This window comes from Ylistrum balloti, unplaced genomic scaffold, assembly GCF_031769215.1.
Source record: "Ylistrum balloti isolate Yb309-2 unplaced genomic scaffold, AGI_CSIRO_Ybal_v1 Utg369772, whole genome shotgun sequence".
Classification (NCBI taxonomy): Eukaryota; Metazoa; Mollusca; class Bivalvia; order Pectinida; family Pectinidae; genus Ylistrum; species Ylistrum balloti.
Window position 1 is genome coordinate 3,677,838 of NW_026781965.1, and position 16,535 is coordinate 3,694,372.

Sequence of the window (16,535 nt, forward strand, 5' to 3'; positions counted from 1 at the left end):
TGATAAAAAAAAAACGCGGACGCTGTGGGGTGTCGAATACTGACTTATTTATAAAAAAAAAAACGCGGACGCTGTGGGGTGTCGAATACTGACTTATTTTTAAAAAAAAAACACGCGGACGCTGTGGGGTGTCTAATACTGACTTATTTATAAAAAAAACACGGACGCGGTGGGGTGTCGAATACTGACTTATTTATAAAAAAAACACGCGGACGCTGTGGGGTGTCGAATACTGACTTATTTATAAAAAAAAACGCGGACGCTGTGGGGTGTCGAATACTGACTTATTTATAAAAAAAAAACACGCGGACGCTGTGGGGTGTCGAATACTGACTTATTTATAAAAAAAAAAACACGCGGACGCTGTGGGGTGTCGAATACTGACTTATTTATAAAAAAAAACATGGACGCTGTGGGGTGTCGAATACTGACTTATTTATAAAAAAACATGGACGCTGTGGGGTGTCGAAAACTGACTTATTTATAAAAAAAACACGAACGCTGTGGGGTGTCGGAAAAAACGCGGACGCTGTGGGGTGTCGAATACGGACGCTGTGGGGTGTCTAATACTGACTTATTTATAAAAAAAACGCGGACGCGGTGGGGTGTCGAATACTGACTTTTTTCTAAAAAAACGCGGACGCTGTGGGGTGTCTAATACTGACTTATTTATAAAAAAAAACACGCGGACGCTGTGGGGTGTTGAATACTTACTTATTTATAAAAAAAACGCGGACGCTGTGGGGTGTTGAATACTGACTTATTTATAAAAAACGCGGACGCTGAGGGGTGTCGGATACTGACTTATTTATAAAAAAAACATGGACGATGTGGGGTGTCGAATACTGACTTATTTATAAAAAAAAAACGCGGACGCTGTGGGGTGTCGAATACTGACTTATTTATAAAAAAACATGGACGCTGTGGGGTGTCGAATACTGACTTATTTATAAAAAAACACGAACGCTGTGGGGTGTCGAATACTGATTTATTTATAAAAAAAAACACGGACGCTGTGGGGTGTCGAATACTGACTTATTTATAAAAAAAAAAACATGCGGACGCTGTGGGGTGTCGAATACTGACTTATTTATAAAAAAAACGCGGACGCTGTGGGGTGTCGAATACTGACTTATTTATAAAAAAAAACACGAGGACACTGTGGGGTGTCGAATACTGACTTATTTATAAAAAAAACATGGACGCTGTTGGGTGTCGAATACTATTTATTTATACTGACTTATTTATAAAAAAAGGGTCTCTGTGGTGTGTCTGATTCTGACTTATTTATAAAAAAACATGGACGCTGTGGGGTGTCGAATACTGACTTATTTATAAAAAAAAACACGCGGACGCTGTGGGGTGTCTAATACTGACTTATTTATAAAAAAAACGCGGACGCTGTGGGGTGTCGAATACTGACTTTTTTCTAAAAAAACGCGGACGCTGTGGGGTGTCTAATACTGACTTTTTTCTAAAAAAACGCGGACGCTGTGGGGTGTCTAATACTGACTTATTTATAAAAAAACACGCGGACGCTGTGTGGTGTCGAATACTGATTTATTGATAAAAAAAACCACGGACGCTGTGGGGTGTTGAATACTGACTTATTTATAAAAACACGCGGACGCTGTGGGGTGTCGAATATTGACTTTTTTCTAAAAAAACGCGGACGCTGTGGGGTGTCTAATACTGACTTATTGATAAAAAAAACACGCGGACGCTGTGGGGTGTCGAATACTGACTTATTTATAAAAAAAAACACGCGGACGCTGTGGGGTGTCGAATACTGACTTATTTATAAAAAAAAACACGCGGACGCTGTGGGGTGTCGAATACTGACTTATTTATAAAAAAAAAAACACGCGGACGCTGTGGGGTGTCGAATACTGACTTATTTATAAAAAAAACGCGGACGCTGTGGGGTGTCTAATACTTATTTATTTGGGGTGTCGAATTGACTTATTTATAAAAAAACACGGACGCTGTGGGGTGTCGAATACTGACTTATTTATAAAAAAAAACGCGGACGCTGTGGGGTGTCGAATACTGACTTATTTCTAAAAAAAACGCGGACGCTGTGGGGTGTCTAATACTGACTTATTTATAAAAAAAACCACGGACGCGGTGGGGTGTTGAATACTGACTTATTTATAAAAACACGCGGACGCTGTGGGGTGTCTAATACTGACTTATTTATAAAAAAAAACACGCGGACGCTGTGGGGTGTCGAATACTGACTTATTTATAAAAAAAAACATGGACGCTGTGGGGTGTCGAATACTGACTTATTTATAAAAAAAACACGCGGACGCTGTGGGGTGTCGAATACTGACTTATTTATAAAAAAAAACACACGGACGCTGTGGGGTGTCGAATACTGACTTATTTATAAAAAAAACGCGGACGCTGTGGGGTGTCGAATACTGACTTATTTCTAAAAAAAACGCGGACGCTGTGGGGTGTCTAATACTGACTTATTTATAAAAAAAATGGACGCTGTGGGGTGTCGAATACTGACTTATTTATAAAAAAACATGGACGCTGTGGGGTGTCGAATACTGACTTATTTATAAAAAAAAAACACGGACGCTGTGGGGTGTCGAATACTGACTTATTTATAAAAAAAACGCGGACGCTGTGGGGTGTCTAATACTGACTTATTTATAAAAAAAACACGCGGACGCTGTGGGGTGTCGAATACTGACTTATTTATAAAAAAAAACACGCGGACGCTGTGGGGTGTCGAATACTGACTTATTTATAAAAAAAAACGCGGACGCTGTGGGGTGTCGAATACTGACTTACGCTGTGGGGTGTCTAATACTGACTTATTTATAAAAAAAAACACGAACGCTGTGGGGTGTCGAATACTGATTTATTGATAAAAAAAAACACGGACGCGGTGGGGTGTTGAATACTGACTTATTTATAAAAACACGCGGACGCTGTGGGGTGTCTAATACTGACTTATTTATAAAAAAAAAACGCGGACGCTGTGGGGTGTCGAATACTGATTTATTTATAAAAAAAAACACGGACGCTGTGGGGTGTCGAATACTGACTTATTTATAAAAAAAAACACGAACGCTGTGGGGTGTCGAATACTGATTTATTGATAAAAAAACACGGACGCGGTGGGGTGTTGAATACTGACTTATTTATAAAAAAAAATGGACGCTGTGGGGTGTCGAATACTGACTTGCTCATCGAAAAACCATAAATGATGACTGTTTAGAATTCTTGTTTATTTAATTAAATGATAAACGCGGACGTGTTTTTTTCGAAAGCTAATTTAATATGACCACTGACTAACTTTTGTAGTACACATACACTTTTCTCATAAACAACATCAGCAACCAACTTTTTTCGCAGATTGATTCACACAGCCTGTCGTTTATGATGACTTCTACAGAATTTAATCACTTATGTCAACAATACACTAAGCTAACTTGGAGACAATTGCTGTATTTCCGACTATGATCAGGGCATAGTGTCATGTATTGATATAGTTATTTTATTGATAAAGATGGGGATTGGATAACGGGTGTCAACTTTGTCAATGCTCTCCTGAATATTGTGTATTGACAATCTGTCTCTTTGGCAAACAGAAGTAATATATTGCCGCTTGTGTTTTACACATTAAAGCATCCTGAGGCAAAGTTCGAATTATATCTGTCCAGAAAAACAACATATTGCATCTGAAGGCAAATGTGGGAGGGCAGCATAAGCTGTAGGTCTTCTATCTGGGAAAGACAGTCAGCGATTGAATGAGTCACGCTGATGATGTGAGACCAACAGCAGGTTGAGGAGTCAATTGATGGAAGTTTTATCGCTATCTGATTACCAGAGGACATACTGTACATTTCGTTCTCCTCCAGTCGGACGGTCCATTGATGCTCTTCATTGGCTGTTGAAGCTAAAGTTTTTTTCAACGACTCAACAATGCACGGAAAGCTCACTTGTTTTGTATACTTATTTTGGCTTGCTGGAAGAAATGTGACTTCTGTTATGCTTCCAGAAACACAAAAGCTGTACAAACAGTTGTTTCGGAACTACACCGTGGAGCTCCGGCCAGTTCTTAACCAGAGTAAACCCGTGGAGGTCCGAGTTTCAATGGGAATAATGTCAATCAACGACTTGGATGAACTGTCAGGTACAATTACTCTGACTGTGATATTCCATTCAATATGGAAAGAAGAAAGATTTACGTGGAATCCTGAACTATTGGGCGGTCTGAAATCACTAACCCTTCCTCAGGAATCCGTGTGGTTGCCGGAAATGGTTCTCACCACTGCAGCAGACGACACAGTGCATATCTCTACAAAGGGCAATTTCAAGGTGCGCGTGGATTTCACGGGTCTTATGAACTGGTGGAGGATTGGAATCATCAAGTCAGCATGTGTAGCGGATGTGACGTATTTTCCGTACGATTTCCAAAAGTGCCATGTAGTTCTGTCGCCTTTTGGGTACCAGACGGAAGAGATAAGCATAGTTGCCATAAGGGATACGATTTCGTTTGATCACTTCTCTAACAATGGTCAATGGAAAGTAAAATCGTCGTCGGTCAAGGTCAATTCCCTACCCATGACGAAGGACAAGATAGAAGACAGTGTAGTATTTGCTAACTTTACGCTAGAAATTGAGAGAAAGTCGTTGTACTTTGTCGTGTCCGTGATAATCCCAATAGCATTACTTGCTCTACTCAACCCATGTGTGTTCGCTCTCCCTATAGAATCTGGCGAACGGGTATCCTTCGCTATAACCGTATTGTTGTCATTCGCGGTATTTGAGTCTATGGTCAGCGATTACATGCCTCAGGGGTCGGACCCAATGTCGTTGCTCTCTCTATTCTTGGTAATAACACTGTTGAACAGCACACTTATCACAATAACAACCATCCTGCTTCATGCTATGTACCACAAGGATGATACCGACGCCGTACCGGAATGGTTGGTTCAAATGCATCTTTTTATTCGACAATGTACACCATCACGAAAAATAAATCCAGCGTACCCGAGACCTGAAGACAAGGAAACCATCTCCGAAATGTCCGACTCGGACAGAAAGTCACAATACGGGCACACGGAAAAATCAGAATCCAAAATGGCTACCAGTATCAACGACGTGGACACGGGTATGAGGTCAGCCTCCGAAGATTCGGCTATAAATTGGAGACAAATAACGGAAACGTTTGATCGTATATTCCTTGTAGTGTTTCTCTTGTTCAATTTTCTTTTTTGTTTAGTGTTTTTCTTGTATATATCTTAGAAATACAAATTGTTCAATATATCAGACGACGATGAAATTTCAAAGATGTGAAACAAAGCCTTTTGTGGAACATATTTCAGATTTCGGATAGTGCCCTTGTTGTGTGTGAAGACTAACGTTTTCGTGAACGTCGTAGTTTTATACAAAGCACACCATCTGTAGACGTTTGTAAACTGTCATTAAAAAAGTAAGTGTATGCGAACGAAATGAAATGTACTATCAGTGACTTTGATGTTTTTGCTACTGGATGTTTTGTAAATATCCCGTTAAAGACAAACGATCTTATAGGAGACAGGTGTACATTCATCAACTCAAAGACATAATGATTAGCAGTGTTCCTTGGAATAATGGTCTCCATAACCTAAGATATATTAGTGAAGTGTGTAAATACTTTAATGATAAATTCTGTGAGGCTGTCAAGAAATGTTTCCCACCCAATGAAATGTTAGTGCGATAAGGTGACAAACCCTGGAGGATTGGAATTGATATTAAACACGGAGAGAGGCTTTAAAAAAGACGGTGTTAATTACAAAATCCTTTAATTACTTTCAAATTCCCGTCTTATTATCAATCATATTTAATCATTTTTGTATATATCATGATTGTTAGAGAATTACCCATGTTATGTCTGTATTAAAACATAGAGATGCAAGTACTTCCTCAGGTTTTATTTTTAAACTGTGGGCTATTGACCACGTGATTTAAAAGCACGTGCATACTTCTTTTGTTGAGAATGGATTTATTAATAAATATCAGACAGTGTTTTTATCGAATCATTCTACTGTTTATCTTATTGAAGTTCACCATTCAATAATGACTGTGGGAAAATATGAGCTTAATATTGTAACATTCTGTGATTTCTCAAATGCATTTTATCTTGCGTGGCATAAAAGTCTTCTCCACAAACTGGAGAATGACGTCATTACAAACACGGAATGTCTTACCACGTCATATCGTATGATTTGTTGATTGTGTCCATTTGACACTAGTACGTCGAAGTTAAATTGGCATTCATTGAAAGAAAAATCTGGGTAAAATGGAGACACTTGTTGGAGACGTCCTGTTATTTTAGTTTATTAAATAGAAACAATTTCAGTATTCGACAAGTTTTTCTTGGTCAAAGCAGCCGACGTTTTTGAAAATGTTCATTTTTCTATCCATTTTCCTTCATTTATTTCTTTTCCTCCACCACCAGTTCACGAGGACCTGTACCGCCAGACGTCGTGTTTTCTTTTTAGGTATTACTACACAGAGGTAGGTCAACTTTGTTTTGAAAAGAATAATATATATGTAAATTTAGCCACACTACATATATATATACTGTAAATAATAACGAAATCGTGACATATGCTATTTGATAACAATTTCTTTTCTGAGGTATACAGTTGTTTTGACATTAAACCGTCAGATCGTTTAACCACAGGTGATTAAAGGTACACACATATAGTATAAAAATAGATGTATCCTTACTGTCTCGTTCATCACACGGTTACCTCGCCTTATCCGTGTGTCACAGAAGTGGAACTATGGTTTTAAATTGTTAACAACATACGACCTCTAGCTCTTGACGTAATAAAGGGCAAATATTTGCGGGTAAATTAAGGATATCGTGGTGTTTTGCGTGCCATAATGAGGACAAAATGACAAAATTAATTGTTAGGGGACCGCTTAAATGACAGAGATGTGTCGTCAGAAGAATCACTTAATTGATTTTTTTAGTCGTTTTATGAACATCAACTGAAATTAGAAACATCGTTTTTACAGCATAGACCTATAACGTACAACTAAACAAGAAAACCGTGTTCTACTCTGTATTAATCCATACAAAATTTCTTCTAGGAGATTCGATTCACTTCAGGTTTTGTGGATTTATTTTAACGTGAATTCTAACACCACCTCAAAACATGGATTTTATGTTGATTGTACTTGATTGATCTCTATAATTAAGATATTATCTTCACAAAATCATGCTTAAATCATAACACAAATATATTTTTCGCTGCCCCATGGTCTGGAATTTGTCCAATTTGACAACGGATTGGTGTAGTTTACGCCGACCCTGAGTTTGATGATTACATGTATTCTAAATCAAAATGCGTCATTAGTAACTTACTGGTTTGATGTTTTTAAATGTCACGTTCAGATTCAAGATTTAAGTTCAAATCACAATGGTCATGTGGAGATAGTATCTAACGGTTGGGCACGGCAAATTCAGAGTCCAGATATGTCATTGTTTCCACGGTACAAAACCATTAACAATAACCGAGGTTAAACAAACTTTCCGGATTTGGGTCCAACATTTGTTTTGAATTCTGATCCCAATTAAAGTCAGTTATCTTGGCATCTAGGGCGACACGTAGAGGTAGCCCTAAACCATGTTTATAACGTTAATTGTACTTAGTGGCGCAGTAGGTCAGTGGTTGTTTCCAGAATATAAGATAAGTGTCTTCAGTATATGAGATACACTATGTGTAAATAACCAAAAAGGGCGTTTTCAAATATGTACAAAAGACCGAAATGATTTGAACTCAGATATTAATTCATGCACATTTACGTCAGAACTGGTATTAGGCGAGGTGAAATAGTTTATACATACGGCCAATCTGTCTTTGATGTTGATGATAGACATTTTTCACTGCACATCTTATCGTCCATATCTGTAGTATTCTAGTCAAAATCGTGACCCAACTTCAAGTTCTTTATTACATAAAGTCGACTGACTCATCAGATACAGGAAAGTAACAACATAATACATAACAATATACAAACACATGACTACAGACACAATATATATATAACAATATACAAACACATGACTACAGACACAATATATATATAACAATATACAAACACATTATTACAGACACAATATATATATATAGCAATATACAAACACATGACTACAGACACAATATATATATATATATAACAATATACAAACACATTATTACTGACACAATATATATATATAACAATATACAAACACATTATTACAGACACAATACTTATATATAACAATATACAAACACATTATTACAGACACAATACTTATATATAACAATATACAAACACATTATTACAGACACAATATATATATATAACAATATACAAACACATGACTACAGACACAATATATATATAACAATATACAAACACATGACTACAGACACAATATATATATAACAATATACAAACACATGACTACAGACACAATATATATATATAACAATATACAAACACATTATTACAGACACAATATATATATATAACAATATACAAACACATTATTACAGACACAATATATATATATAACAATATACAAACACATGACACAATATATATATAACAATATACAGACACAATATATATATATAACAATATACAAACACATTACAGACACAATATATATATATAACAATATACAAACACATGACTACAGACACAATATATATATATATAACACATGACTACAGACACAATATATATATATATACAAACACATTATTACAGACACAATATATATATATAACAATATACAAACACATTATTACAGACACAATATATATATATAACAATATACAAACACATTATTACAGACACAATATATATATATATAACAATATACAAACACATTATTACAGACACAATACATATATAACAATATACAAACACATTACTGACACAATATATATATAACAATATACAAACACATGACTACAGACACAATATATATATATAACAATATAAAAACACATTATTACAGACACAATATATATATATACAATATACAAACACATTACTGACACATATATATATATAACAATATACAAACACATTACTACAGACACAATATATATATAACAATATACAAACACATTATTACAGACACAATATATATATATATATAACAATATACAAACACATTATTACAGACACATATATATATATATAACAATATACAACACATATGACTACAGACACATATATATATATATATAACAATATACAAACACATTATTACAGACACAATATATATATAACAATATACAAACACATTATTACAGACACAATATATATATATATAACAATATACAAACACATTATTACAGACACAATATATATATATATATATATATATATAACAATATACAAACACATATATTACAGACACAATATATATATATATATATAACAATATACATATAACAATATACACACATATTACAGACACAATATATATATATATAACACATATACAAACAATATATATACATACAAACACATACAGACACAATATATATATAACAATATACAAACACATGACTACAGACACAATATATATATATAACAATATACAAACACATGACTACAGACACAATATATATATATAACAATATACAAACACATCATTATAGCCACAATATATATATATAACAATATATATATATACAAACACATGACTACAGACACATATATATATATAACAATATACAAACACATGACTACAGACACATATATATATATATAACAATATATATATAAACATATACAAACACATTACAGACACAATATATATATAACAATATACAAACATATCATTACAGACACAATATATATATAACACATATACAAACATATATATAACAATATACAGACACAATATATATATATAACAATATACAAACACATTATTACAGACACATATATATATATATAACAATATACAAACACATTATTACAGACACAATATATATATAACAATATAAAAACACATTACAGACACAATATATATATAACAATATACAAACACATGACTACAGACACAATATATATATATAACAATATACAAACACATATATATATAGACACAATATATATATATATAACACATTATATATATATATAACAATATACAAACACATATTACAGACACAATATATATATATAACAATATATATATATACACAATATATATATATATAACAATATACAAACACATTATTACAGACACATATATATATATATAACAATATACAAACACATTATTACAGACGATATATATATATATATAACACATATACAAACACAATATATATATAACAATATACTGACACAATATATATATAACAATATACAAACACATGACTACAGACACAATATATATATATAACAATATACAAACACATTATTACAGACACAATATATATATAACAATATACAAACACATTACTGACACAATATATATATATATATAACACATATACAAACACAATATATATATGATATACAGACACAATATATATATAACAATATACAAACACATTATTACAGACACAATATATATATATAACAATATACAAACAATATATATATATATACAGACACAATATATATATATAACAATATACAAACACATGACTACAGACACATATATATATATATATATATAACAATATATATATATATACAAACACATAATTACAGACACATATATATATATAATATATACAAACACATATATATACAAACACAATATATATATATATATAACAATATACAAACACATTATTACAGACACAATATATATATATATATATATATATATAACAATATACAAACACATGATTACAGACACAATATATATATAACAATATACAAACACATTACTGACACAATATATATATAACAATATACAAACACATGACTACAGACACAAGATATATATAACAATATACAAACACATGACTACAGACACAATATATATATAACAATATACAAACACATGACTACAGACACAAGATATATATAACAATATACAAACACATCATTACAGACACATATATATATATAACAATATACAAACACATGACTACAGACACAATATATATATATATATATATATATAACAATATACAAACAATATATATATATATATGACTACAGACACATATATATATATAACAATATACAAACATATCATTACAGACACAATATATATATAACAATATACAAACATATCATTACAGACACAATACATATATAACAATATACAAACACATGACTACAGACACAATATATATATATAACAATATACAAACACATTATTACAGACACAATACATATATATAACAATATACAAACACATCATTACAAACACAATATATATATAACAATATAAAAACACATTATTACAGACACAATATATATATATATATATATAACAATATACAAACACATGACTACAGACACAATATATATATATAACAATATACAAACACATTATTACAGACACAATATATATATATATAACAATATACAAACACATTATTACAGACACAATACATATATAACAATATACAAACACATCATTACAGACACAATACATATATAACAATATACAAACACATCATTACAGACACAATACATATATAACAATATACAAACACCTGTTTACAGACACAATTCAGACCCGGAGAGAACAAACTATTGTCTCTACTGATCTCTTAAAACGTAAGCAGCCTTTATATTGAAAGGTTCTACTAGTTAAAATAGTACCTTATCAAAAACTTCTTTCCCAGGTCCATGTAACAAGGACATTTCAATATAAGATGAAAATCATCTTCTGTATCATTTAAATCACAAATGGTACGTACTCGTAAACTTCTCGGTATATATCTATATCGGCCCTTTTCGACTTTTGATTTTTGGGATGAAAGTCTTATTTTTGTAATTTCTTTCAAATATTCCTTAGGTATTGCTTTTTTCAGATAGTCTTATAAATCGGGGTCATGATGAAGATGGGTATAAATATGTCCTTTCGATGAAGTTCTAATTTTCTCTTTCCAGTCTTGTCTAAATATTTTACTGTGTATCTACATTGTTTTCTGAATATAGCCTAAACCTAGTTGATACAATTCGTTTTTAATGTTTAAAACCCATTTATCATTTTTCTCCAACATATCATCATAGCATGATTGTACAGGCTTTTTTGTACAGCTTACGATTCCGTAGCACCTGGTCTTCATTATCTGATATCTTACTTCTTTGAGGTTGTATGATAAGTCTGGACAGATATTACAATTGACGTGGTTCATTCAGTAATCATTTACTTACTATTTCCAATTGTTTTCGGATTCGATAATCAAGTAACAAGTGCGATGAATTAGGAAAAAAACAGCCGAGAAATCCTAATTTAATTGGAAGATCTTTAATAGAAAGAGATCGTTTAAAATCAAAGAGATCAAAAAGATTAAAATAAAATTCATAACATTCAAAATGAATTCAACCTTTGGGGTGAACATCTATTACACGATACACATATGCAAATAACATACTGAAATGTCTATTGGTGGCTGGGAACAGCGATCACAAGAGACAGAAATCTGGAGAGGGAAATGAGGAAGAGAGAAAGAAGACGACAAGAGGAACTACATCAACGGGAAAGAGGAAACCGATGAGAGGCATGACGTCAAATGACAAATGACTAGAGGCATGACGTGAAAAGACAAGAGAAAGACAAAAAGGCGATGACGACAGACATGACGTCAAAAGGAAAGACAAAGGGTCGTGACGAAAGAGAGAAAGAGAGACTAGTAAGCGCTTGCCCCCAAGAGGGAATATACTCAGTAAAGGCAATGGCTAGAAGTGTGACGTCAAGAGAAAATGTGATGACTAGAGGCGCGACATGAAGAAAGAGATAGGCGATGAGTAAAGATGTGACGTCAAGGGAAAGGCGGTAACTAGAGGGGCGACATGAAGAAAGAGATAGGCGATGAGTAAAGATGTGACGTCAAGGGAAAGGCGGTAACTAGAGGCGCGACATGAAGAAAGAGATAGGCGACGAATAAAGATGTGACGTCAAGCGAAAGGCGATGACTAGAGGCGCGGCATCAAAGAGAAAGAAAGGCGACGAATAAAGATGTGACGTCAAGCAAAAGGCGATGACTAGAGGCGTGACATCAAAAAAAAAAAAAAAAAAAAAGGCGATGAGTAAAGATGTGACGTCAAGCGAAAGGCGATGACTAGAGGCACGACATCAAAGAAAAAGAAAGGCAACGAATATAGATGTGGCGTCGAAAGAAAGGCGATGACTAGAGGCGTATCACCAGGAGAAATATTTGAATTACATTACTTTCGTGTACATAAAAAATTTGCTATAAGAAACTTGGCGTCCATAGACAGAGAAGAGTGATGACAAGTGATGTGACGCCAAGAAAAAGAGAAAGGCGATGATTATAGGCGTGCCGCTAACGGAAAAAGGAAAAAAGTAGAAACAAGTACGTTTACAACGAGAAAAGATAACATGAATATTTTGTCTAATATCAACGAAACCTTCTTCCATGTCACCGGTTTATTCTTCCGGTCCTGATCTTTACTGTTTATTTTTTTCTTGTTAGGCTGGACAGCTTTCTGTATTTGACAAAGACCGGGCTTTTCTATTGTGATGTCTGGTATCACTACAGAGTTGTGCACATGTTTGTTTCGGTGCTGACTTTCAGAACGAAACTTGATACTAGATGTCTGCCATTGTTTATCATTAGTTAAACCATTGACCTCGTTTTTTAATTTATTACCGTTGCTTGGTTTGCTCCAGTGGCCATTCAGTTGACTGGACCTACCCCCGTCACTGGCGTTTGATATTTTCCTTACACTTTCATCTAGCTTGAAAGAGTCGTTTTCCAATTTTACTTTACACATATCTATAGGATTGTCCTCACAAAGAAGTACAGGGGAAACCTTCCTTCCGCGTTTTACATTTGAGTTGTTCGAAGAGACTAAGGAACAGCTTGTCTGCCTCTCTATAACCACAGATTGACTCTCAATAATTTGTTCTGAATCCTCCTTTGTGATTTCCGATTTGAGGGAAAGTTGGCGGTTAATTTCCGGATACATATACCTTATCTCTGAAGCATTGCTGTCTGGACAAGAAGGACTCCTTTGGGGGTCAATGACTACGTTAGTACTAGACACCGACATCTTGTCTGGGGGAACCACCGTTATATGTCTTATATGTTGAGTTTGTTTCTTTCTCTTGGTTTTGTTCACAAAACATGATGTAAGCTTTTGTAAAAATATTGGAATGTTTTTGTTATCAGACCTGAAATAGAGAAATATTGAGAAAATAGCGGAGATAGAGACTAGTACACTGTATATCATCTGCCACATGAAGAAGTACCCGAGATAAGTCATTCTGTCCGAGGCCTTCGGTAGAAACGATATGGAATGGATGAAGTAAAACGATAAGGTTATGAATCCTATGGAGACTAATTGTCCGCGACCTTCCTCAGCAGGAAGCATAAAAGAACACGTGATCAGTATCGTTATCAGTAGGACAGGAAGGAGCAGGTTGATGACGAAATACACAGGTTTACGTGACATCGTTATCTCAAAATGTACATTTGAACTTTGACTCGAAAACGTACCGTATACATTTGACTGGTCGACGTTCCATTCTGTGTTTGTGTTTAGGGAACTGATGTCAATATTTTTTCCGCTTTCCATGATACCAAGTTTTACTTCACTTGGACTGTATCCCACAATACCAAACGAAACATTACATATTTGGACGTCAAAGGGAAAATATTGAACGTTTGTCCTGCATAAAGATTGTATCGTTATCCTTGGCTTCCAAATGATGTCACCGCTATTGTTAATCAGAATAATATCACTGCCGGTATGTATCCCACTTATATCATCAAATGGGTTAGCGACAACGACCGGTGGTACCCACACGTCTGAAGCACGCATGCGAACAGTCTTTGTGTCCTTAAAAATATCTGAATAGTTTTTCCAAGATAAAAGTTGGTCCGTCCATCTGACTTCTAAATTACCGACGGTATGAAGGACGCCTAATACACAGTCCAGTTTTGCGATGGAGCGAAGAGTTAAACTTGCTCGTACGTCCACTCTATCTTCTAAATGTCTGACCGGACGAATATATTTACTATAGTTCAAAAAAATATCAGAATCAAATAGCATTTGCATGGTTTGGCTTGTCACTGTTGTGAGATTTCCGACAGAAATGTATGTACTGAGGACAAAACATGTCAACAGCATTGGCGAGTACAGCACAGAAGGCATCGGGGGCCCGTGTAGTTCTCCTCCAAAACTCAGCATGCTATTATGGCAAAACATTTAGAGGACACCCATAGGGTGACGTCATTTCAAATTCCGTCTTCGATATGATTACATGAGCATTGAGATTGTTCTTTGTAAATAAAAAGGTCGGACAGAAGTTCGAAGCCATAATTGCCGGCTATCAATGGTGTCCGTTACAGGTGTAAGACCCAACACCCTACTGATCCTCCGTGTTTACAAAACTCCAGGCATATACTATTATGTGACGTCACATTAACACCTTTCTCCTGCTGCGTCCTACCGTTAAACCTGCCAGGTGAGGCGTGCGTAATGTCTCCTGATCTACAGGTAGGTATTGTTGATAAAAACCTACCGGGTCAACAAAGGTCGATAAAAATGAAAGATACGGAGTTATCATTTCATCACCGGGCGTTTCGGGTATAATTAATGCATTTTTGATCCCAGAGAAAAATCTAGATCTCCGTTATGATACGCATTTTGACGCATTACACACAAATATGTACGGCTGAACAATGAAAGGAGAAAATCGAACACGAAGCTTGAACCATTCAATATGCTTTTCTTAAACCACGGAGTACACTAAGAGACAACTCCTAATAAAAAGATAGTTTGACATATCGATTTACATATTCATGAATAAATGAAATAATGGTGTTATGTAGACTAATGGTGATATATAGACTAATGGCGATATATAGACTAATATTGATGTGTAGACTAATGGTGATATGTCGACTAATATTGATGTGTAGACTAATGGTGATATGTCGACTAATGGTGATGTGTAGACTAATGGTGATATGTAGACTAATGGTGATGTGTAGACTAATGGTGATGTGTAGACTAATGGTGATGTGTGGACTAATGGTGATATGTCGACTAATATTGATGTGTAGACTAATGGTGATATGTCGACTAATGGTGATGTGTAGACTAATGATGATATGTAGACTAATGTTGATATGTAGACTAATGGTGATGTGTAGACTAATGGTGATATGTAGACTAATGGTGATATGTAGACTAATGGTGATGTGTAGACTAATGGTGATGTGTAGACTAATGGTGATGTGTAGACTAATGGTGATATATAGACTAATGGTGATATGTAGACTAATGGTGATGTGTAGACTAATGGTGATGTGTAGACTAATGGTGATATATAG

The 16,535-nt window shown here is 34.2% G+C and overlaps 1 protein-coding gene across 1 annotated transcript; it reads left to right on the forward strand.

Annotated features, from left to right (window-relative positions):
- The first annotated feature begins 4,116 nt into the window (after nt 1–4,116).
- Nucleotides 4,117–5,271, forward strand: LOC132543999 (neuronal acetylcholine receptor subunit beta-3-like). Its single transcript, XM_060207557.1, has one exon. The coding sequence runs from the start codon at nt 4,117–4,119 to the stop codon at nt 5,269–5,271; it is 1,155 nt and encodes a 384-aa protein (XP_060063540.1).
- Nucleotides 5,272–16,535: the final 11,264 nt, after the last annotated feature.